Source organism: Montipora capricornis, chromosome 3 (assembly GCF_036669925.1).
Source record: "Montipora capricornis isolate CH-2021 chromosome 3, ASM3666992v2, whole genome shotgun sequence".
NCBI classification, from domain to species: domain Eukaryota; kingdom Metazoa; phylum Cnidaria; class Anthozoa; order Scleractinia; family Acroporidae; genus Montipora; species Montipora capricornis.
The window spans coordinates 31,884,214-31,909,148 of record NC_090885.1 but is presented as its reverse complement, the minus strand read 5'-3'; the positions used below and the strand labels follow the sequence as shown (position 1 = coordinate 31,909,148).

The 24,935-nt window shown below is 39.0% G+C and overlaps 1 protein-coding gene, 1 long non-coding RNA gene and 1 pseudogene across 2 annotated transcripts in view; all 3 read right to left on the bottom strand.

The window, feature by feature from the left end:
• LOC138042924 (GFP-like fluorescent chromoprotein FP506) overlaps positions 1 to 18,981 on the bottom strand; it is a 53,585-nt gene extending 34,604 nt beyond the window's left edge. The window contains exon 1 of the mRNA XM_068888990.1: positions 18,884 to 18,981. Coding sequence (XP_068745091.1) covers positions 18,884 to 18,886 — 3 coding nt within the window. The 5' untranslated portion in view covers positions 18,887 to 18,981. The remainder of the gene's footprint in view (positions 1 to 18,883) is intronic.
• LOC138042927 (uncharacterized) lies at positions 10,548 to 13,048 on the bottom strand. Its single transcript, XR_011131129.1, has 2 exons — positions 11,432 to 13,048; positions 10,548 to 10,676 (listed from the first exon to the last, which is right to left on the bottom strand). It is a non-coding gene; the product is annotated as an uncharacterized lncRNA (long non-coding RNA).
• LOC138042922 (uncharacterized) lies at positions 13,069 to 18,951 on the bottom strand (annotated as a pseudogene).
• Positions 18,982 to 24,935: the final 5,954 nt, after the last annotated feature.

Sequence of the window (24,935 nt, the reverse complement as noted above, 5' to 3'; positions counted from 1 at the left end):
AGGTTATTTAGCCGAGCATGAGTGCTCTACTAATTGGGGAGACTACAAAGCAAATCAAATGTTGGTTTTTGAGGAGACAGGAAAACCGGAGTACCGGGGGAAAACCTCTGGGATTAAACAAACTCAACCCATGCAGATATGGCGTCGGATCCGGGAATCGATCTCGGGCCACATTGGCATGGAAGGCGAGTGCTCTCATCACTGTGCTGTTCCCCTGCTCTTTTTCTTTCGAAAAAGGTATTTCTATCCTGTTTGTAAAACTGCTAGTTAGCCATAAACCGCGTGGTTTCTTTTGTTCTAGTTTTTCATATTTCGATACTTTGTGTTCCTTCTCAGATATTTGTGGCTTATCCATCGAGAAGAGTTATCGAACATGAATGTGATCACTACGAGAAGTTGGTTGTCAGCAATTTGGCTTTAAAGAATTACAACGCTGCGGCAGTTGGTGTAACGAATTTTTTTCCCCTGAATTCTAAAGTGGTAGTGGAAGTTGGAAAACAACTTAAGAGGGAAATGTCGAAGTACTCCAAAGATCCTGGAAATTCTTTTAAGTATCGTGGCAACATGGAACATCTGGCCGAGTTTCAAAATGAGACTTTCATTAAAGACGCTCAAGAAAAACTACCCATATTGCATACCTTGATCCAGAGTTCATTTAGAAGCAGTAAAAAGGTGAAGAACGCATCTAACAAACAGTCATTGATTCTTGCTAGCTCTCTGAATCCTTGGATGCCGAACAACAATTTTACTTATCGCATCAACACGATTCTTGTCCTCGGAGGATGCAAAAAGGAAGAGATCGATTGCTTTCACAAGCTTGGCATTTGCAGCCATGCAAATACCATGCGAAATATGCAGGACTAATAACAAAGAGGGCAAAATTACTGAATGCTGATTGGTCAATGAAGAGGGTATTTTTTCTTAATTTTGCTTGAGAAGAGGGCAAAATTACTCGCTCACGATTGGTCGAGCGCCAAAAATTCTCGCTCCTGATTGGCTGAACGTACGTTTTCCACATTCAGTTGGTTTTTTTCTGTTTGAGCAAAACAACTTCGTCTTCATCGAAGTTTGTCTTTTAATTCGCGCTGCATTCGCCGTAAAGGCATAAAGATTAAGAACTAGCTTTAAAAGATGATCTGGAATTTGAATTTTCGAGTGACAAGAAGAAGGGCAAAAGATTTTTTTCATGAAAAGCTTAAAACTTGGATCGACTTACATGGCGCCCGGCGTAGCGGGATTGTGTGGTTGAAAAACAAAATGATTCCTTTCGTCAAGGGCTTTCAGTTTACCACGACATCTTGCAGCTCAACAAAAAAGGTCACAGAACAATTTGCCATTGACGGGAGGAACAAGTAGCTCAAATTTGGTGGATTTCTTTGGACAAACCGTTTGCTATGTTTACGGATGCGTATTTGCAAGTGGTAAAAACCTCTACAGCACAGGTGAATAAAATAAATTGAAGCTTAACATTTGGTTTAATCGTTGTTACAGTTGTTCACGAATGAAACTCGTATTTTCCTCTCGAGTGGATGTAAATAAAAATCATCTATACTCGTTTTGGACGTAAAGAACAAGTTGACTTGCTTGTCTGTTTGTTAGTTGTTTTGCTTCCGAGCGAACGAGTGTTTTATCTCCGCTTAGCTGTCTGTTTTTCGAGGTGCCTCAACAGTGTTAAGAAAATTTTGCCCTCTTTGTTATTAACAAGTAATCGCAATGGGTCCTCGTAAAATTAAGGATTAATATCACTTGTGTTTTCAGAAGTTGCTGAAATTGCCCTCGTCGCTGCGCGACTCGGGCAATTTCAGCAACTTCTGAAAACACGCGTGATATTAATCCTTAATTTTACTCGGCCCCATGCGATTACCTATACAAAGCAGCATCGTCTTTCGACAACGAAGTAATGGAACGGAAAAATGCCATTATGAACAGAGCAAATAAAATTCGTCTCTTTGAGGAAGTGCTCTCAAGTCAGCCTTATTCAAGTCCGGATTGTAACGATTCCATGGAAATCTGCACAGTTGATTTTTCGGTAGCCGTAATTTCTGGCCTTCCACACTACAGTCCGTTGGTATACAAATCTTGCAAAGAAATGTTACCTCGATCTGAGAATGGCATTGAATTATTTGAAGATTCAGACATACTCTCTGCCCTGGATATCCTCAAGGGAAAAACTGTCCAAAAATTCAAGTAAGCTGTAACTGAATTTTAGAGTTTCGTAGGGCTGAAGGTGTCGTGTGGAGATGACACTTAAATTTAAAATAATCTTGTTATCAGACTGCAATCTTCGCTTGCAGTTATAATTTGTTGCAATTTGGAACAGGAACAAAACAGTTCAGTATGGTTAGAGTAATGGAGTTAAGTTTAAAACAATAGAAGAAATTATTGTTGGTTAGGACACAGCTATGACAAAGATGTTCAGAATTACCGACTTATAAGCAAGAACCCAAAACCAGCATTCTGTATAAATGCATGATTAAGTGGGATCACAGAACCTTTGATTTGTAAACTTATGTTCTATAAATAATATTTATTACTTGACTTATAGAATTGTTGGAGATGACTGGCACTTGGAAGTCAAAGCAAGGTGCCAGACAAAAACTGAGAACAACAAATCGCTCCACTTTTTCAACTCATATGCTGTTGAAGATCGAATTTCTCTGAAAGGGCTAAACAAGATAAGACCTCAAAAAAGTATTGATGCATTAGAGATGCAAGAAATACTTCCAACTTCAGAAGTACAAGAAGCCATCATTTCAGATCTTGCATATATAATTCCTAGGGTCATTGTTCAACACCTGCCAAGCATTTAGCAAAGCATTTAGCAAAGCCGTTTTGTATCACATACCCCATCCATATTCAAAGGAGATGTTACGAAGATCAAAAGTAGTAGGTATCAACTTTATCTTCTCAACAGTCATTTCTTGTCCACTTTAACATACATATAATACCATAACATTAAGCAGCTCATAAGATTATAGTGTATCTCATTTCTTTCCAAACCAAGTATCCCCTTGGTTTACATTTTTTAAATCCTAACAAAGCAGCAGAAATGGCCCAAATTTTAGAAGATCTGCATTCAAAGTATGTGCCTCAGAACCAAATCAATGGAAGTGGAGATAAAGAGATCCTTGAGAGAATTATATTTGATGGTGACCAGCTGACTGAAGAGCGTGCAAGGAACTGTCAATGGGCTAACTCTTTATCAGAATCTGAGGTGGACCGCTTGGATGGCATTACTACAACATTTGCTGACTGGCACCTAAAAAAGATGCTGCTTGGGGTAAATAACTTGTATTTAGTTTATCACCTACCAACAAGCAAAGATTATGAATAAACATTTTGTGGCTGTTTTTAGTGCTGCAGCCCTGGAAAATAGTTATATTCCCTGCATATTTTTCAGATCTCCATGAAACTTTTCTTCAAAGATAGTTCTGCTTCGGAAATTGGAACAGCATGTGCATCCATGAACAGAACTGGCAAAAGTAATGCCAAAAAAGGGCCTGATAAGGATTATAATGCCTTTAAAGATTTTATGGGTTGGGAGACTGAGGCACACATTCTTACAGGATGGATGAAATTTGTTGGAATGAACGACATGAAAGGTATAAAATAACCCCCTTGCAGTTCTTCCTCATTAACATTGTAATCCTTAGATCATATCTTTGTGATTGGGCGGTAGGAACAAAACAATTTTGCATTGTTTCACAGAGAAACTCCAAGTACTGGTTTTCCTTTTCAGAAAGATGGCACTGCCCCTTGCAAAGTATGACAAGTAAATGTAGAAACTATCCAAACTTGAACAAATGAAGGAATAGTCATACTGAGACAATTTTTTATCTCAAAGAATTACCACTGATACACTCTACATTATAGAGTTGAACATGATTTTGTTAATTGCCCTGAAAGGACATAATAGACATTTTTCTCAAATATTCTTAGAATTACCTTCAACAAGATTAATTCCAGATGTAAGTGAATGGGTTGTAGAGAGGAAAGGGGAATGGCTGTTCAAAGAATCACTGGCATTTCTACAGCAGATCTTCCTTCCTACAAATACTTCTGATGGTGTCATTATGCTAGATGAAGCACACAAACAAGGTTTCACTTGTAGACATATCAACTGTGACATGCACTTTCCACTGCATTCTTCAAGAGTAAGGTAAGAGCATTGTGGACAACATATTCTCAAAATCACAAGAAAACAATATCATTGCAATCCTAGGGAATCCCTTACATAATGACCATAGATTTAAAAATATTGTTAGTTAGTCTTTATTACTGGTCACTCCTTACGATAATTACTTCACACATTAACTATTATTGAGTTACACATCATTAAGGAATAAGAATAGAAACATTAAAATACTGGTAAAGGACTAAAATGGCAATGTGGAATCTTTTTGTAGGCATGAACCCGAGAAGCATGGTTTAACTGCTGACAATGGAGGCGATGACAATAGAGACATGTTTGGCTATTACAAGTGTCGTTCATGTAGCCTTGTCTATGCAACGAATGCTACCATAAAAAGGTATTACCTACAAAGAAAACCATAGTATAGTTTACATTTAATTTTCCAGAAATTCTGTCACCTTTTTTTTAATCAGTGTGACTCTTAAAGAGACACAAAAGTTAAAGGATTGAAATTTAATAAAAACATTGAGTAACAGGGCATGTCCTGTATATACATCATAGTAAAGTACTAGATGATAAAAACTACCACTGATATATTTATGGCGCAGTGGTGAGAGCACTCGCCTCCCACCAATGTGTCCCAGGTTCGATTCCTTGACTTGGGGTCATATGTGGGTTGAGTTTGTTGGTTCTCTACTCTGCACCGAGAGATTTTCTCTGGGTACTTTGGTTTCCCCTCTCCACAAAAACCAACATTTGACTTGTTGTGTTAATTGTGATTCACTTTACAGTGTCCCCAATTAGTGCTCAAGCGCTAAATCTACTAGACACTTAAATAAAGTTCCTTTCCTTTTCTAACTTTTTCCAGACATGAATGTGTACAGCACCCAGATGTTGAAATTGGCCAACAACGTGAGGATCCCCTTACCAGTCAACCAAGTGACGATGACTTTATCTTTAATTGTCACAATAACAGGCTTCAATTTGGTTTGCTGGTAATTGACATAGTCTTGTGAATTGTTACAAGTTGGTTCTGTTGTTTGCATACAAGTTTGGAAACACGAAATATGCATATTCCCTTCTCCTTTTTTTTTTGTACAAGTTTATGCTGTCCTTTCAGAGGAGGAAGCAGTGTCCCTAATTGTTAACAGATTTGTCAATTCCAAGGGCGTAGCTGGTGGAAATATTCCTCTAGATATTCATGGAACATCTCAATCTTTTACTCAAACGATTAGGAAAGGGAATGGGTGTTACTAATGCATCATTACAGCGAGCAGCCCAATCTGTAGTAGCATTAAATAAAGTAATGGACACTATTTACAAAGACTGCTCAAAAGGGAAGAGAAGTGGTCGTCACAGCAGTAAAAACCCAGAGGAAACCGTCTCTATAATTGTAAACGATTTACTTACAGGGAAAGTTATGGAGAAACTGTCTGGAAGAAAGGGTTATCCTTCATTTCCTAATTTTTCCTGTAGTATGCTTGACATTGATCATAGAGACTTTTTCCAGTGGGCAAAAAATAGGTTCATTGACTGGAAAGCAATTTACGAAGTGATAAGGCATTAAGTTGCAAACAGTGGAAAATGTAGGAACATAACTTGCATTGTTCTCATTAGGAGAAAGGATTGTAAATCACTATTACTGACACTGTTTCCTGTTACATTACATTACTTAATTAAATAAGTAATTCATTCATTGTGCCAGGCAAATGGGAACCTTCAGAAAGAAGTTCCTTTAACGGGTTTACAGTAACAGTCAATGGATGCATAAGTCTACTGGCTAAATGCAACTTTTTCGTCTCTGTAACAGCAGAATACAGTTCTTCAGGGATTTCAAAATCTTCAAATACTTCTTTAACAACTTCAAGTATTATGACGGCCAACTTAAGTGAGGGTACATTACATTGTTCAATAACACTGTGAACATTAAAAATGAAGTGGACATTACTCACAACTGCATCAATTACATTGTCAGATAAACCGTGTGTAATGACCCCAGTATTGTCAAACATGCGCACTTTAGTTTCAGAAGACAAAGACACCTGAAATTCCTTAAGAGCATCCTTGATGCAATTTTTGTCATCTTCTGTCACTCCCCTTGAAACAACATGATCTTTCTCATTATGATACCAAGAGTCAAACTCTGGAATTGTTTCACTGCAACCAGAGCCATCTCCCAAACAATTGCACTTTCTGTGGCAAACACTGCAACACTTATGTTGGGGTTCTAGAGGTGAAATCTTTTCATCAAAATTGTTCAAAAAAGAAACACGGCAACAAGAATTTAAGGACTGTTTTACTGCATTCTTTATGTCATCTTCACAAGTCATCAAGTGCTTCCCATGATACACTGTGATGTTGTAAGCTTGTTGTCCATTTCTTCCAGCACGTCTTGCTTCTTGGAGATGAGAAGTCAGATTGTTTGATGGACCATAGATAGTGTACTACATATTTGACAAAGGGAAAATCCACTCCCATACTTAATGAAGTAGTTGCAAAAACCACTCTGACATGGCCAGATTTACCCTCAAATGAAGAAGTTATGTGGTCTTTGTGATGTGTGGGTGTTTGTGAATAGTATACTCCCAACAAACATCTTTCATGAGGAGGGCCTTCACCATCAATATAAAGTCCTGAATATTCCAGCTTCATTAAGAAATACCGGTAAGTTAGTAAAGAGACAATATCATTTACAGTCTTGCAGAAAATAATTGTGAAAGGAGCGTCTCCTTTCTTCTCTCTCAGCAACTGTAACAGCCAGTTGAAACAATAAAGCTTTTTGTCTGCTTGTGCAACTGTAAATCGTATGTTGTCCTTATTTGGACTGACAATTATGGGCCCAAGGGGGCTTCTTATACCAAGACATTTGATTAGGCGATCTCTCAATTCCTTGTTTGCAGTTGCTGTCAATCCAAGCACAGGTGTCCAATTTTTAAGACATGATCTCAGCTCTGACACTCGTCCAAACGCCTCACGGAAAGCAGCTTTCCCTTTTTTGCCACTGCCCCTGCAGAAAAATGTTTTGCAAACCTGGGATGCTGATGAAAGAAGCCAGTTTTCAACTGCTCAAGAACAAAATAATGAAGCTGAGGTTCTGTGGAAAAAATTTGCACTTTAGATCTATTCTTTTGTTCTTCAGCAATTCAAAAACTTGCTTCGTGTTCACATTTTTTCCTTCAGGAAATCATAACAATTTGAAGAATTTAAAATAACTAACTAACCGTCAAAGACGTTTGTCTTGATTTATTACTATAGCATAATTTCTAAATATATACATGTATATGTTACATGTAGTTCACAATATTTCACCGAGAAAATTGGTCAAAAGTGGCCATCATCAGCCATTGGGATTTGATAACTAGGAAAATATCAGCCAACCAAAATCTCAAAAATCTTGAGTGGATTATCTGTAATATTGTGCTCAGTCCTTAATCTGATGCGCAAGGCTAAGATTTTCAGTGACTCGGTCTAATGGGGTCAAAAGGAGGATATGTTTCTTAACATGACTAATACGTTGGCAACTTTCTGGTACAAGGAACTGACATAAAACAACAAAAATTAAATCATCATATCATAACCAAATTCCAAATGAAACAGAGCTCGCGGATTTCATAATGAAAACAACTAACAAACGAGGTGAAGAAGTTTATCATGGTGTTACTAAAATTTACCAGGTTGCAACTGTGTGAACTTCATCGACCACTAACACCTCTGCCCGGTGAAGATTACCGCACTGTAATGTTTTCCTCCAGCTTTCACTCAGCCATTGTTCTGCGCTCCCGTAAACAATGTCGAATTTACCGTTTGGGATTTCTCTGTCCATTTCAATTGATTCTCCGATTGTGGCAGCACTAATACCACAATTCGCTGTTCTCAGATTTTCGACCTGTTGTTTTCTAATGTACTCCAAAGGACTAACGACTACAACTGAAGTTTTGGCATCAGTAGAAGTGGCACGATTCATTCTTACTAAAACTTTCGGGATCAGTTGGTAAATGACACTTTTTCCAAATCCCGTAGGAAGAACAGCTAAAACGTCTTCTTTTCGACAAACAATTCTACGGATACACTCTGTTTGGTCTGCCTTTAAAGATTTCTCAAAAAAAAAAATGAGACGACCAAACAACAGCAGCTGCGAACACTGATTCCTTTTCGGCGGCGATAATTTGGCAGATGTTGAATATTTTTACCGGAAGTATGATTGCATTCCTGTAACCAATCTCAGCGAGGCTCAAGAGCTGTATTGTTCTTCGGCCAATCAGAGTAAAGTCCAGATTCTGGACTACGGGCAGACGACTCGATAAGAAATTGTATCAGGCGTTCCTTTTCCGCCCTGTCTCAAGAAAAGTACGCCTGATCGCAGGTTAGGTCGTTATGTGATGTTCGAGCTTAACAACTGTTAACAAATTGGCATACGTGCAAGTTGAAATATGAAGCTAAATATATTTTTTTTAAACACGTGACCGCCCTATATAAATAAGCTTCCCTGGGAAGCAAATGATTCATTTTTCAATCTACTTTGATGAGCTCGGGTTGACGTGTCTTGAAAATCCAATATGGCGGACGAGGGAAAACGGAAGATGACCGAAATCGAAGAAAAAACACACCACACACGTTCTTTCTGGTACAAAATCTAACTCAACTTTATCAAGTACGATGTAAAATCCTCTTATGTAGATAAGGATTCTACTCGATGAATCTTGCATTGAAGAATTGCGTGGATGGCTGACCGTGAACTCTGGAGAGATCATGACGGTGGAAAACCTCGCCCGAAGAGGAATTCTGTACCAGGTAAAATGACTCCAGTTCCCACTAAATACCGTATTTTTTAGCAAATGTTTTGTCTCACTAGCCCAAAGCCGACAGAGCGTGAATCATGAATAACTTATGTATGATAACAACTTTTTGTGTAAACGCACACGGAAAGCAGATCGAGCTAAAATAATAGGCTAAATCAAATTTTTCTCCTCGGTTTGTCATCCTTGTTTGTACGCATCATATTATAATGATCATAACGTTGTGCTGTATACATCGATTTATTTCTGTTTGTGGTCGTTGTGTGGACCTAAATATGTCATACAGCAGTTTGTGATACGACGCTTCGAGTGTAGGCTCGATTGCCAGCCGCTGTTTCGGAAAATAAGCCAGCGCTCACTCCCGAAATCTCGGCTGGACGCGTGAGGTGAGCCATTGTTAATATCCGCCAATCAGAAACTCGCCTGCACAAATCCGTCTGGCATAAATTATACGTTTTGGCTGTGAAGGTATTCTTTGACCCGGCCTGTTCGAAGTTTACAGTGCTTTAAGATAGGAAACATCCAAGATTGCGACAACGAAAAGTGTTCGAGAAGCTGGAGAATGGGAATTGTGTCGTTTTCTACCGCCTGAGTTCGCAAACTTCACTGATTTTCCAGTTGGCGCCAAGGTCAAAATACGGTTTTCAAATTCATTGCTATTGCAATTTTCTCCTCATACTTCGCTAATGTAAGAGCAAGCAAAATTCCTCAAGATCAATTGAAAGTACTGCTGAGTTTATTGCTGGCAAAACGAGGGGGCCGATGAGGTCGACTGAGAGCTAAAGCAGCCGAAGATTTCGTTGATGATTCGCCGGTTGAATTCAAACTCACATCGATCATTTAACCACAAACTCAAGCTCGTATCATCTGGAAACTTCGCACAGACGTTTTAAGCTTTGTTATGTAATTTCTGTTTTCTTAAAATCAGTGTTTTTGGGATGTCTAATGCTATTTCCCCCCAACTATTAACTTCGCATAAATTATATTTTGAATTTACGTCACAGACACAATCTGTCGCTCACGCGTCCAGCCGTCTCTTCTCGGGGAGGATACCCGAACTCGAGTGAGCGGCGGAAATCGAGCCTACTTCGAGTGCACCTCTTTACAATTCACTTGCTTTCTTTTGAGCTTTGATTGCTCGTTTGTTTAAGATCCCCGGGAAAATCACTCTGACGATGAGAAGCCAGTGATTGGTGACGATTTACAGCGCGTGGTCGTTGAATCAGAGGGATTGCACCAAGAGGATATTGAAGAATTTTGTCTTTTTTGTCGCAACGCCCTTTGTATCGTTTTCTGTGAAAACCTTCCGGAAAGCTAAAAGCACAATGACATCTCCTTCTTGCAAATCACAGCAAAAGGAGGGGAGACAACAAAACATTTTAATTGATTCTAAAGAGTCGTGGATTGTTGAGGGATGCAGTTTATCTACAAAGAAAGGAGGCATTAGGTTGTGATAACTTCTGATGCCAAAGAGGTAATGCAAATTTTTGTTGTTGAGGATGTCAGCAAGAGATGGCCTAATCCTGATGGAGTGCCGTATTGTGGTCAACGTAGACTACGAAAAACGAACAACCTTAGTCATTGAGTTTCGTTATTTTGTAAGAAATAACCACTCGCCATTAACGTGCAATATTTGTTTTTCAATTTTATTTTTTTTCCAATGGTGTAGCACAACAATAGTCATATTAGAGAAAAACAATCAAATTAAAGTCTTCTTCTGTAACCTAACCTGCAGAGTTGTGAGTTGCCTGAAATTGAAAAGTGCATGAAGTATTATTATACGAATAAAAACACCATGTAACTGCTGTGTCTATTAGCAATGGCAAACAAAATTAAGGAAAGATAGTGAAGATATCATTGACATCACCTACTGTCATAATGTGCCCACCACAGCCACATTGGCTGTTGAAACAAAGGGTCTTTTTTTCCTGTGGTGGCACATTTGAAGAACAAAAGCAATGTTTGTAAATAGATATCACCCGTATAGCCTAATGCAAGGCTGCTGCCTAAGAAAATTTTAAAGGGGCCCTTAGAGCTAAACGCTGAGAACTTAGGAGCCCAACATATGAAGTGAAAGGTGTTGCTGTGAAAAATTAAGGCGCCCAGAGCTATTCTTTGGGAGCCCCAGGCTACCGGGCTCCTGTTAGGCAACAGCCTGGTAATGGCACAATTGCAGGAGCAGGTGCAGCCAGGATGAGTTAAACCCAGCATTACATGAGGAGAGCAATCCTGGTTTGGGATAAATAATTATTATTGGAAATAATAATTATTATTATTTCCATATTATGTCATATAATAATAACAAGAATAAAATTATTATTATAACAACAATGCTGCAACAACAAATGGAGAGGATTTTTTTTTCCTTTTGGTCAAATTAGCATTATTAAAATGTTATTACTATTTGGTTTGTTTTATTCTGTAGATTTTATTGAAGCAAACAACCTCGTCATTTGGTAGAGGTCATAAGCATTTCATATGCCTATAAGAAAATGGTATCTACCTTTGCTGCTCGCTTAGCTCCTGACTTCACTTCATGAAATGGTTATTGTTAGACATTGTCCTCGGCACGTACTGATACCTAAACAACTAAAAGAGATAGTCATTGCACGATAACCCTGTACACCTTCACTGCTCTGGTTTGATTGTGGTAGTCAAGCATAACCTGCATATTCTCATGTGTATTTTGTGGTGTAATAGGAATTCCTTGGTTCAATTTTTTTGTCCCACCACCACCAGTTTGGGTATTAAGAATAAGGGTTTATAAAAAAAAAGTTTAGGATAGCTAGGTGATAATTTTGGGCATTGCTTAATGAAATAAAGTTACATGGAAGGGAAACAGAAATTCAATAACATAACTGTCAATGAGCCATAAGTAGCATAAATGATGAGAGCACTAATGAGAAGGCTAAAGACTTTCATAACTGTGGTGGCTCCTATAGGAGCCGTTTTTGGTTATCCTTTTGGCTATAATGTCGCCACTCAGAGAGGAAGAGGAGCAGCTGAGATTTTATTTCTTTCAAACAAAGAAGTCCATACAGCTTCCCTGAACAGAAAGGTCTTTGGCCTTAATATTCTTGTTGGGGCCATTCGTCCAGGATGCCTTGATTGCTGATAGTACTGGACTGAGTACACATCTCGGCCAACATTCTCATTCTGAAAAAAAATAAATAAAAAATCAACATTATAATTATTTTCTCGTGATTTTGCAATATAAAATTAGTAGGTAATGTCCTGTTGTTACGAAATTTCAACACGAAGACGCATTATAAAAGAGTTACGTCACCCACCCGTCAGAAAAACAGAACTTGCAAGAGACGTTTTTATGGCTTTCTTAGTAAATAAGGATCTTGAATGAGAAAGACAAACAACCTTGCAGAAAAGAAATCAGACTAATGAGCCATTAAAATTAGTAACAATGACAATACTGAACTACTATGATGATGATTACTACTACTACTACTACTACTACTACTACCACCACGGGTAGTATAAAAGTTATTTTGTTCGTAACATAATTCAAGAAGTAAGATTACTAGCATAGGTTGAACATACCCAATCTAATACAGCAAGAGACACCCTCATCATGTAGGTTTGATGACCGAAGTGGATTCTTTTAGGTGCATATATCAGAATAACGACATGGAAGGACTCTATGTAGAATGTGTCTCTGCTCTATTAAACAAAGTGAGAAAGCTAACCCGCGACAGAAAATACCAAGAATAAACAAAACAATATTAAAAATAAAATAGCAATAATAACAACAATATTATGATTTGTAATGGTGATAGGATTAAGTGGAGTGCATATTCAGGGCAGAATTGGGTTAGTAATTCCCACAAAATATGGGAAGATTAATTAGTGTGAAAAAGCTTTTTTGTAGCTAAATCTGCTCATGATTCAAGCTCAACTGATGCAAGCTGGATTACGTGTACAACTGTCCTAGTGCAAGCTGTCCAGTTGCAAAGTGTCCAAGTCATGGTGAAAACCAATCACATTTGAGACTTTTGTTGAATTTACAGTTAGAGTTATCAAACAATCAAACTTTTCCTTGTCATTGACAATGTCCTCAATTATTGATGTTGCAATTACTATAAAGCAGCTGGGTTCTTATAGATGATTGTTTTCATTATGGCTGTTCTGTAAGCTTGTGCAGCTGCTAGGTTTGTTATTTACTTCTTGGAGCAGACATATCCTTCGTGTTTGCACCGCGAATCTTGGTTGCAAAGGTCGTGCTTTCCCTGTGGTCAACAAGAATAATGGAAAATTTGTAGAAAAAATGTACACAAACTAATTCAGTACGTTTCCAGGCAACACTGGGAAAAAACCTAACATGTGAAAGAGAAGCAAGCGTAAGAGTCACTATTGTAGTGATTTGATTGGAAGTGCCTTATGCACGAAACATTTCTCAGGATGTACATACCGTATGTGTACTGTTAACCAGAAAAGGAATAATTATTGTGATAAACACCACAAGTAATGGCATGTGAAGTTTACCTGGTAATGATCCACAATATTTAACAAATATTGTTGAAATCCAGCTTCTGTACCATTCTTGTTTCGCATGGCCCAATAGAAGTGTGTTTTTGTGGCCTTGGCTGAGACAATAAAAAACAATTATAAATTATTCCATTATAAATTATTTCATTAATAATAATTATTATTATACTATTCTTTTTTTGTCTTTTTGGTTACATGTTTGTCATGCTTACCTTTGTCAGCTAGCTCTGTCAACCATTTGGTACCTTCATCTCGCCGAGCACCACTACATATTTTCTTCATATCCCGTGCCACTCCCTTTATACCTATCATGTATCATGTATCATGTCACGTAACACAATCGAGGCTGAGCATTGCAGTTTATGACCATAACATAGTAGCAGGTATATAGCGTGCAATGTAGTTATAGTTGCAGCTGAATAATGTCACTGTTGTTAATGGTCATTGTCTTTGTTATTTAATTTTCTTTGAACTGTATCGTGAGTGCATTGAATGATGTCTTACAAAGGCACAATCGTTATGTTTACCATGCCATCTATCAAATGAGGTTTTGATGCCCTTTCCTCGGAACCATGCCTTTAGAGCCATGACACAGTCATGAGCAACCTCGGTGACATTGTAACCTACATGCAACAAATGGGGAAAAGAAAAACTTCCAAGTTTTATATAGAGACGTGAATAGACAATAGATCAATTAAAAACAAGAAGAGAACGAAATGAAATGTTCTTTAAATAAACCTTGGTTCTCTGTGAGGGTGGCTATAAGTTCTTTAGTCATGGGCACTTCCCTGCTTGGAGCACTTCTCTCGTTTACACGACTCAAGTTGCAAACAGCTATTATTCTTTTGTTACTATGGGCAATAGACAAATAAGAAATTAATAAAAGGGCACATTGTTTTGATAAACAAGACAAATATCCCTTAGTTCTGACCTCATAGAAATGGCTGATACAGTGGAATGCATAGCAGCTAGCTCTACTGGAGTCGTGTCTTGCATCTGTTATAATGCACTGGGGAAAAGACAGATTCATGTGAATTGCATGTCAAGATCCTTGTTTCATTAAACCATTTTGTCAATTTGTTAATGTTGATTTGTTAATTGGCATTGGAAGATAAGTTGCTTTCAAAATATTACTTCACTATCTCTAGAAATGATGGCCAAGACACATTGAAAGTAAGGTATTAGGTTGATACCACTAGGTGTTTCTGTTGGGGTGGCAGTTAGAACTGTTCTTGTGTTCATCAGTGCCATATCTGAGGACAAATTATTACATACATCACCATTTGCCATGTAATGTGGTGTTCCCTGAACTTCATTTCTTGCTTCTTGCATAGATTTCAGGGCTTGCTCTTGGACAATGGCCATGTAACCAAACCCATCGTTTTGGTATTCTAGGCATAAATAAAATACATTAATTTTTCATTAAATTGCTTTTTTTTTTTTTACAAATAACCAGTTTTTGCAGTAAATGACAAAAAATATAAAAAGCAGACGATGATCTTGAATATTTATATCGCAGAACCAGGTTAGGCAATATCCTGATAACAGGTAGGAAAACCACCACCATAACTAGTATATACTAAAACAGCAATATAGGTGACAATCCACTAACTTGTATCTATAGTTTTGTCCATAACTGAACCAATTCCAGCTGCCTCACCGAAGCTATGGTACTGGGTTTCAGTAAGGCCAGTGCAAGTGAATGCATGAACCATCCTATAAAAAAATAAAAACAAAGATTTGAGTGCACTAAATATGTTGACAGTAATGACTTCTAGCAAAAATACTCAAACCAGTTTGTGACGAGAAACGTTCATGGAAACTATCACTTCTGGTAACAGGTATTTTATATGGGGCAATGCTGGTTCAGGGTTAGGGGACTCTACTGACAGTTCTGTAGGTATATGATATCATATATAGCTGAAATGGAGACTTGCACTGGAATTCGGGGGTAAATGAACAAGAAATAAAACAAATATGCAAAGAACCAACTAACCGTACGTTTGCAACATACTTGGCGGGATGCCCAAGTACACCAGAACTGAGCCAAAGGACAGAATCCACATTGAAGCAAGGCACTTCCAAAAGACAGACATGGCCTTGCCTTGACAAGTTCATCCTAGACCACTAATATTGCTCATAGCAAAATTCGCGCTTGGGGTTCTCAGCGAAATATTTGATCAAAGCTGTTAGACCTTTCCCAGTGCATATAAAATATGGGTCATCCACTACAGAATCGACATAAATTTGCCTTTTCCGAGGCTTTTTGTCACTCGTTGCTTAAATTGAACTCGCCCGTACAGGTGTTACAGCCTATACAGGTGTTGCCTGCGAAGACTCCACAGTTGTGAGAACTGTGTTGGATGTAGAGGCTACTGACGCCTTCATAAGCTCAAAATAAGATAGAAGAGCTTCTAGAAGATCAGCGTTTTGTGTTGAGCTAGTCTCTCTATCGATCTCCAGAGGCGCTTTGGCATTGTTTAACCTGCCTCGAATATCTTCCAATCGGCCATCATTCCCATTCTTCACCTCGACAGTGAGACTAAAGTGAGGGTTGCGTTTCTCAGGATCTCTGCTTGCATTTGTTTGCTTGTTTCTATTTTAATTTTCTTCTCCGGAGGAAAAGAGCCTAACATTCTTAATTTACAAATGAAATAAACTTAAGCAAACCGCCTGAGAAAAGAACTCGACAAGAAGAACACATCAATGTGGCAGCACCAACTACTACTGTTGTACAGACCGCCAAATATTAATATTTTGAAAAACAACGCATAAACAGCATATTCACAACAGCTGGACATATGTAGATTGAAATTGCGGGCTCCAAGGATCTGACAGGGATAACCTGGAGATAGTTTGGACACAAAAAGTGACCAAAATGGCGGTCAATTCAAATTCTACCAGCTCAAATGCCATTCTTTCGAACAAAAACGCGACACATCGCTGCTTAAGAGTGAAATACACGTTATCACACATATTTTTGTCTTCTTGATGTTTGATTTTAATTAATTCGTGACTTCAAAAGGAGAAACCTTTCAAAGGGAGGCTATCCGTTGTTCGTCTGATCGTCGGCCATATTGGATTTTGGGCAGAATTCGAATTTGGTGGGAGGAGCTTGTGTCCTTTTATAGCGCGCCCACGTGTTTAAGTTCCTGGTTAGTCCAATTTATTGCTACCACTTACTAGTTAACACGCATTAACACGGAGATCTTTCAACAATATTATTATATCACTTTAATCTAACCCAAAAACATTCAGATAGTAAAAAACTTCATATTTATTAACCTTTCCTTCGCTGTTATGTTTGTCAGCATTGGGATTTGCATCTCATATATACTCTTTTTAGATTAAAACAGGCAAAGAAGGTTCCTGACCGGACAGATGAAATGTAAATATTCAGTCAAATATCACAACAAAATTAAAAAACGAAAGAGGAAGTTTCTTGGCTAAAAGGTACATTGTTTTATTCTAAAAAAGACATACGATTAACATTGCTCCCCGCAGTTCATTCAATGTAAACGTTGACACAAAGTGATCACGCGCACCTTTCGGGTTGCCAGCAGGTGATCAATTTCTTCCTTTTGACAGAACATTGACCTTAAATAATTCCTCTTGATTCAAGGAAGTCAGAAACTGCTGAAATTTTAGTGTTTTTACGATCTATTGCCTGTAATCCTTTGGTGAGAATTGGAAATTCAGAGTTTTATATACAAACTTATCATTTTAGCCTGTTGTTATTTTAGCCTGTGAATACAACCGCCTCTCATGAGGGTCTCAATTTGTGGCGTGAAACGTCCAAAAAATCAACCATGTTTCGTGAAAAAGGGAAAAAAAAATTAACCGTGTGTCGTGAATTATTTCGTCCAGATAACCGTGTTGTTTATAGCTTTTCCTAAGCTCTGAACAATTATTTGATGTAAAAATTAAGCGTGCACCGTGAAATCGCGAAATTTTTAACCGTGTACCGTGTTTGCTACACCCCCATTGAGAACCTCTCTCATCGCTGGTCTCGGTGATCGGCCCGAGCGGTGGTTAGCGATGACTGGCGGCTGTATTCGCAGGCTAAGTTATTTTTTTCTTTATTTGTCGTTCGACTATCCTGGGTGCCAGAGGAATTTTTTTTTCAAGGTCGGAGAGAACGCTCCGCGACTCCAAATCACTGGTCGACCGTTGACCCGAGCGTTTTCTCCAACGTTAAAAAAATAATCCTCTGCCACCCAGGGTATCTTTTAGCTTGCCTTTAACTGTTAACTTCCGGCTTTTACGGTACTTTTTGTGCAAACGTTAAGCCAAAACAATTTGTCCTGGCATCACAATAGACTGACTAGTTAAGAATCACTAGCTGTGAGCCTAGTTTCATAGCCTACAGCATCCGAACTAGTCATCGGAAGGTCGTAGGCTCGACTCCTGCCGAGGAGCACTCGGATCTTTGCCGAGTATCTCCGAGTCAACATCGAAAAACAAATCTCTTCATTTCATGTTTACTTCAATTAAATGAAATGGAAAATATCCTTTGATGCCCTGATCCTGTAACCTTTATCAGGAGAGGGTAGGCAAATTGCCAAAATAAGAAGACAAGATTGGCATGGCTACAAAAACGTCGACGGACTTACTCGCACGGCTTGCCCATTTAGATTCCCCTCCATGTGGTGTGTCGCTGGGTAGACCCTATATGCACACGATGACGAAAAAGGTCACCAGATGATCATTATTGGGTGATCAGCATCATACAACAGAGCGAAGCTCCAATTAATAGTATGCAGTTGATAAGGACAAACACCGGGAATTCTATGCCCTACTCTTTGCAAATATATAGTGTGTGAGTTCTTTAACGTCCCAAGAAGTCTAGAAACAAGAAAGCGGTGTGAGACGGCGCCTAAGGCTTATCGCACTTATTCCGCGAGAAAACTTGAAAGCCTAACGATTTGCAAATATAAAGGCAGCAATTTTTTCTCCATAGTTATTTTAAGACCCTAAGTGTCGGTTTGGCCGCGGTTGGAAACAACGCCCTCCTGCATCCTTGACCGATGCAGTATACAATTAATACCGACTGGTGAGGAAAACGAAGATCGAAGACCTTTAATAATCTCTGGTAAGCTATCGAAGGTTCTTTGGCTTGGAAAACTGCGAAGGGCCAACCTATTTTTACCATGGGCAGTACTGATCACTTTAATAATAGGAAGGAAACCTTGGCTTACCAGGTCTGTGGTTGGTAAGCACTTCTTTAACACGATTAATTCAGGGGCAAAAAGTTCACTGTGCGGAGCTTAAATGTTTGTCTCCGTGAGGCGATTTACAGGAGCGTTTACTTTCAACAAGTAAGTGAGGGCTTCAAAAATTGACGTAAATTTTCCCAGTGTTTGAGGACTGTAATTTGGAAATGACCTAATACTAGGCTGTTAAATGCCATCTCGTTAGTCCGACTCGAAAATTCACTTACTTGCTTTGTAAGAGCCATGTCGAGAACAGATCACCTGATGCCTCAAAACTGGACCAAAAGTCGAGTTAATCTTTGCAGTTCACAGCGTCGCTGTCCAAACTCAACTGAATGTAGTGTTAGGGTGGAGCAACTCAACTAAACAGGTTAATCTGGATCTCGACTAAGTGGAAATATGGTTTCCACTGCCAAATCCACGTGATTTACAGCAATGCGGTTTTCCAAAGGCTTCATTAGATCTGTTACGTAATTGTGAGCTCTGAAGTTATATAATAAAGCATCCCCAACTTTAATCGACTGAGCAGTGTAACAGCTTTTTCTTCATTTTTTAAAGTAATTTTGCTTCTACTGTGTCCTTTGATGAAATCTCGACCACGGTTATAAGTTTTTGGCGTCTATCATTGTTTCTCGCTTGATTTCCATAAATATTCCAAAGCTAATTTTAACTGCAGACAACTGAGATAGAGAATAAATAGAGGATATTGCATGGCCGTGCAGAGATACGAAATTTCTCCTCGAGTGTTAAAAGCGGTCATGTAATATTCTGCTTATTATATAAACACCAATGAAATACTAAATCATTTCACTTTAATATCGAAAGGCGCGATTTATTATATGTAGCCATACCAACAGTGATCTTTTCACGTGCGAAGATAACGTGAAGACTATGATGTTTTCGCGCGAAAGCACGCATGATCATGATTTCATTGTTGTTTATATAATAAAAAGAGGTTTCCAGTCGAATTGGAATGTCAATAGTCGTTGGTATTGTGTTCGAGCCGCATTATGTATTAGCAATGATAAAGAGCATCTAGGTGCCCAATTTAAAGTTTGAGACATGTACATTTTTCAAACATCAAAAAAATCATATTTTGCGTGATCTTTTGAACTCTATTCACATACATGCACGTCTCTTGCATAAAATCAAAAAGTTGACGGTCAAGAGGTAAACACTGAAAGAAATATGAGCGCTCGGAACCCCACTGTGGAGGTGAAATTAAACGATTTCTTTTTTAAAGTTGTTCTTTAATGTATTATGCAACAAGAAAACCACATTGTTCATGTTAAAAAAGATCCTTCATAAGATTTTGAGTTAATTGTCCTGTTAGACTACAAGTGTGCAAAATGAAGACGTTCTTAAGTGACTCACGGCCTGGGTATTTTCTTAAATGTTGGTTAATGGTTAACCCCATTTGACCACTTTTAAATTCGATCCAACATCATTCAACATGTTGTGCCCAACAATGTTGCAAGATGTTGCGTTGAAATGTTGCGAGCGTTTTGGCCAGGCTATTACACAAGAAGTGACGTAGAGTGGATCGCGAATTCTGACACTCTGGATCGGAAGAAGAATGAAAATCATGTTTTCAGTCGTGGCGTCTTATGTTTTTTCATGCTGTGCTCGCTATTAAAAACGCTTTTGGAGTAACAAAAAAGAGGGTTCGTGAGGTCCCATGGTTTCACAATCCAAGTGTTTCCAATACATCTGGTAATAGAAATAGCTTCCAGCTAAGAAATGTAATGCAAAGAGTTCAATGACCAAGTACAAAAATCCTACGGAGAAAAAGCCATAAGACTTTTTCCGCTTCCCCAGGGCAAGCTGAGAACTCCCGCCTTGGCCAAAGTTATTCTCTGTCCTTGTGTTTATTTCCATTTCTAGGCCTGACGAGTAAACATATCGCCTCAAATCGCACTTTAACTCTGTTTGTAGGTACCGCACTCTTGACCTTCGTCAGAATTAAATATAGCTCCTCTTAACTGGCGTCTACGGTTGGGTTCCACTGCTTAATTAATTTTTTGCAAGACACGTTTATACATTGCAAGTTCAATGAAAAAACCAAGAAAAATACGACTGATTTTTCGGTATTCAATAATGCCTATGTAGTTATAAGAAAGTGTAGATCACAGCACTCTTTGGACTGAAAATATAGAGCTTATTCTACTTTTGTCTGCCCAACCAGGGTTTGCTTTTTTAATCCCTCGGGGCTCAGAGAGCGCGTTGTTGAACCTAATATAGCTCAAACAAAATACTGTGACCAATGATTGGTATTACGCTGATTGTTGGGCGAAACCTCTTTTTTGTGTTTTGTCTGCACTTGACAATGACCTCTCAGAACACTCACTGGAAACATCAGTCAATTGGGTCTACAGTCGTAATTATCCAAACTAGATTTGCATCCGCAAACCGGTCAGTATAAAGCGTGGACTGCGGACCGGGTGTAAAACGCGGGCTGAATACAAAACACTTTGAAAAAGACACAGAGCAACGAAATAGCGATAGATTCACGACATGAATTGAAGTTTGACATGAGAATGGTGGGAAAAAATGGTGTCCCGCGTTTTTCCTTAATTGTTATAATTTATTTCAAGACCCCTAGCGTGATACAAGATAGGATGTGTGGATCGGTTACGAAATTTTAAGCCTTTGATTGTTTCTTAGTTTTCCTTCGGTATTCCGTTTGTGTGTGGTGCTGATGTACAGAGGACTATTTATGGCTGTGTTTCCGACTTTGTAAACATGTTATTGGAGTGAGAGCCTTTGTTATTAAAGAAAATCAAGCTGATTGCTGGAAATTGGTTTACCGTCACATGTTTTGGATGAACTGAATTGGATTGGGGATGCAGGGATGGCGCAGTGGTGAGAGCACTCGCCCCCCATCAGTGTGGCCCGGGTTCGATTCACAGACTCCGCTTCATATTATGTGGGTTGAATTTGTTGGTTCTCTACTCTGCACCAAGAGGTTTTCTCCGGGTATTCCGCCGGTTTCCCCTTAGCCTCCGAGAGACCAGGCTCTCCGCAGAGAGAGAGCCTCTCTTCAAAAACCAACATTTGACTTGATTTACGTTAATTGTTAATTTCAGTTTACAGTGTCCCCAATTAGTGCTCCAGTGCTAGAACGACTAGACACTTAAATGAAGTTCCTTTCCTTTTTATTCCCGAAGATTATCAACCCGTCACAAATGTTTCGCGCCATAACCCTAACTGTCTTGAAAACACTCTGCTAGGGAAAACTCGCCTACCCGGGACAACTTTTCAGCGGTTTCGGCCATAGTGTTTGAGATGCTGGCGGTTACCAACCCTACCTGTGGAACAGGGACCACTGCACTGTGATGTTTAGACAGGCAGGGGGTTGCGATTGATACAACCTTTTGTTCACCTCAGTGTTGCACGGGTCCATATGTAAACAGCACTCGAGTAAGACAATAACTGTTATAGTCCATGTCCTGATTTACGCGTACACACTACCGACTTTATCTGAAGCCTCTTACGCAGACTTAAGAAGTAAGGATTGCGTGACGAGCCAAAACACTCTTCGTTTCATCCGGCCATCCTGGCTCGAACTACGACAACAACAGTCAGAAGAACAAAATTTTTTATTTATGCCAAAATTGTTTCCGTTCTTCCCCATAACAATTTTTCCACTCCCTCTAGTGTTTGACTTGATTTGCGTTAATTGTTAATTTCAGTTTACAGTGTCGGTCCCCAATTAGTGCTCCAGCGCTAGAACGAGTAGACGCTTTCTTTCCTTTTCTTTTCCTTTTTAAATTCGTGGAGCAAAGAACAATTCTGAGATAAAATCTCCACTGTTACTTCCTCTAGCCCAGTCGATGTTGCAACTGAGCATTTCTGTGTACGTGACAATGTTTTGACACGGAATAAGAGTACTCAAGGCCTTTTTTCAAAATCTGTATCTGGGCCAGTTATGTTCTGTACTCCGTGTTTTAAAACTCAGTCCTTGTTTCATACCTAGTCAGCAGTCCACGTTGTATACCTGGTCTTCATTTTATATCCGGTCCGCAGTCCACGTTTCATAGTGACCGACCGCAAACTATCATGTCCGATTGTCAACCTGGGCCCAGTTGTTCAAAAGGTGGATAACGCTATCTATCTGATAAATCCGTCACTATCCATTGCAAATAGTGCAATTGGTTTCGCTATGAGTTATCCAAGAGAGTGATTTATCATCCATCTTTTGAACAAGTATGGCCTGGTTGCAGCGTGAACCTTGGGTGCCTACCATTTAGCCAAATAATCCGGATGGAATGATCGTTGCATAAAGGTAAGCGATTTTCCGAATTTAATGGCGCTTACCATTTACCACACAGCATTTACTCGATCTTGTCAGAAAGGGCCTGGAAACGGAAGGCGATTCTCGCAAATGGTATAAAGGGCATTTCGCTAATTCCGTTCCGAACGGAACAAGAGGACTACCTCTGGAGGTTGTCCACAATTTCCGAAGAGATTTTCCAGAAATTTGTCTTTCCATTTGACCTCAAACCGAAATTTCCGGGTTTTTTGGCTAAATGGAAAGCACACGTAATCAACAAAGATTCGTAATTCAGGAATTTTGACAGGTCACGGAGCAACGCAGTCGAATTGACACAAATATTCTTTCAGGGGCACCCAACGAATCTGTTCCTCACATTATCTGTTCCCCAGAGGAATCTTGCTGGCTGGCAAAAATACTGGTGTTTCGATGAGCTGGCTGGGAAATTTTGTTATTGACTGAGGTTTTGCCTGGGAATTACTGACTTTTTCTAGCATTTCAACCCAAACTGGCTGTAGAAACTTTGAAGACTGAGGACGACTAAAAAAAAAAAAAGAACCCCTTCCCTCTCCCAGAGAATAGTCACAAACATACGACGGCTGGTCAGAGTGATTGCGCTTGCGGAAAAAACCTGTTTTGTCCCGGTTTTGTCGCTTTTGTTCGGTCGTTTTGGATCGGGGGATTTGAAAGCGCGCGGAATTCTTGGCTGGGAAATAAATTTGATCAGCTGGCTGGGAAACCAACCAATTTTATCTAGCTGGCTGGGAAATTTCTTGTTTGTCTTGCTGGGAAAAAGGAACAGATAATGTTTTCCCAGCAACACTGAAAAACACCTGAAAATGCCTTAATAACATTTATTTTCATTAACTGGGGTATAATAATACATTTTACAACAAATTGGTCGTTGGGTGCCCCTGTTCTTTGTGGGCTGCTATTTAGTTTTATTCCTTTACATTTCAAAGGATGAACAAGTATTTAAAAACTTTCAAAGTGAACTTCGACAATTGCAAAATTAAATCTTAACATAACATAACATAACATAACATTTATTCAAGATAGAGCAACAAAAAAATACAAAACATCTTGAAAAGGAAAACTGGAGGTTAACCCTATAATGTTTCCCTAAAGTAAAAAGATAAAAACAGATATAAACTATATACAATAGAAATCCAATAAGAACTATTTACAAGCAGTAAAATGAAATAACTGATGATCAATAAGAACTATAAGATAAGCAAAACAATCAGTTAAGAGATATTTAGAAAGCGCTTCAGCGCATTCTTAAAACGACCCAAGCTCCCAGCCTCAACAACAGAACCTGGTAGATTATTCCAGTGCCGTATACGATTCGGATAGGAAAAGAATATTTATACGGATTACACTTGGCTAGTTTAAGATGAAGCTTATACGGATGGTTAGCGCGGGTTGAATTGCACTTGGTGAATTCAAAAAGATCATCGAAGTTTAGTTTGTTCATGTCAAATACGATCTTGTAACTTTCAACTAAAAAAAGAAACAGTCTACGTGTTTCGAGTGTTGGCCACTTCAGCATCCCTAAACGATCTTCATAATCCATCTCACCCCGTTTTTGACCTAAAGCAAGCCGAGAGGCTCTTCCCTGAACTCTTTCTAACGCTAACACGTCTTTAACCAAATATGGATTCCATACCGGGCGGCGTATTCTAGAACCGGGCGTACAAGAGATTTGTATAACGTGGAGAACGCACTGGGATTCGACAAGCCCACTGTTCTGTGAACCAAACCCAATACTTTATTAGCCTTATTAACGGTCACGTTAACCTGTTCGCTCCAGGATAAATCCGAAGAAACCATAATAGCCAAATCCTTAACGTGCTTTACGCTTTTAAGGCTCGTGCCCAATGAGTATGTAGGGAGGGAGAAGTCACGTTTGTGTGTAAGACTTCACACTTATCAGGATTAAAGCATAGTTGCCATTTAGATGCCCAGGATAGTAGCTGATCGACATCGAGTTGCAGGGCTTCACTGTCCTTAGCTATCTT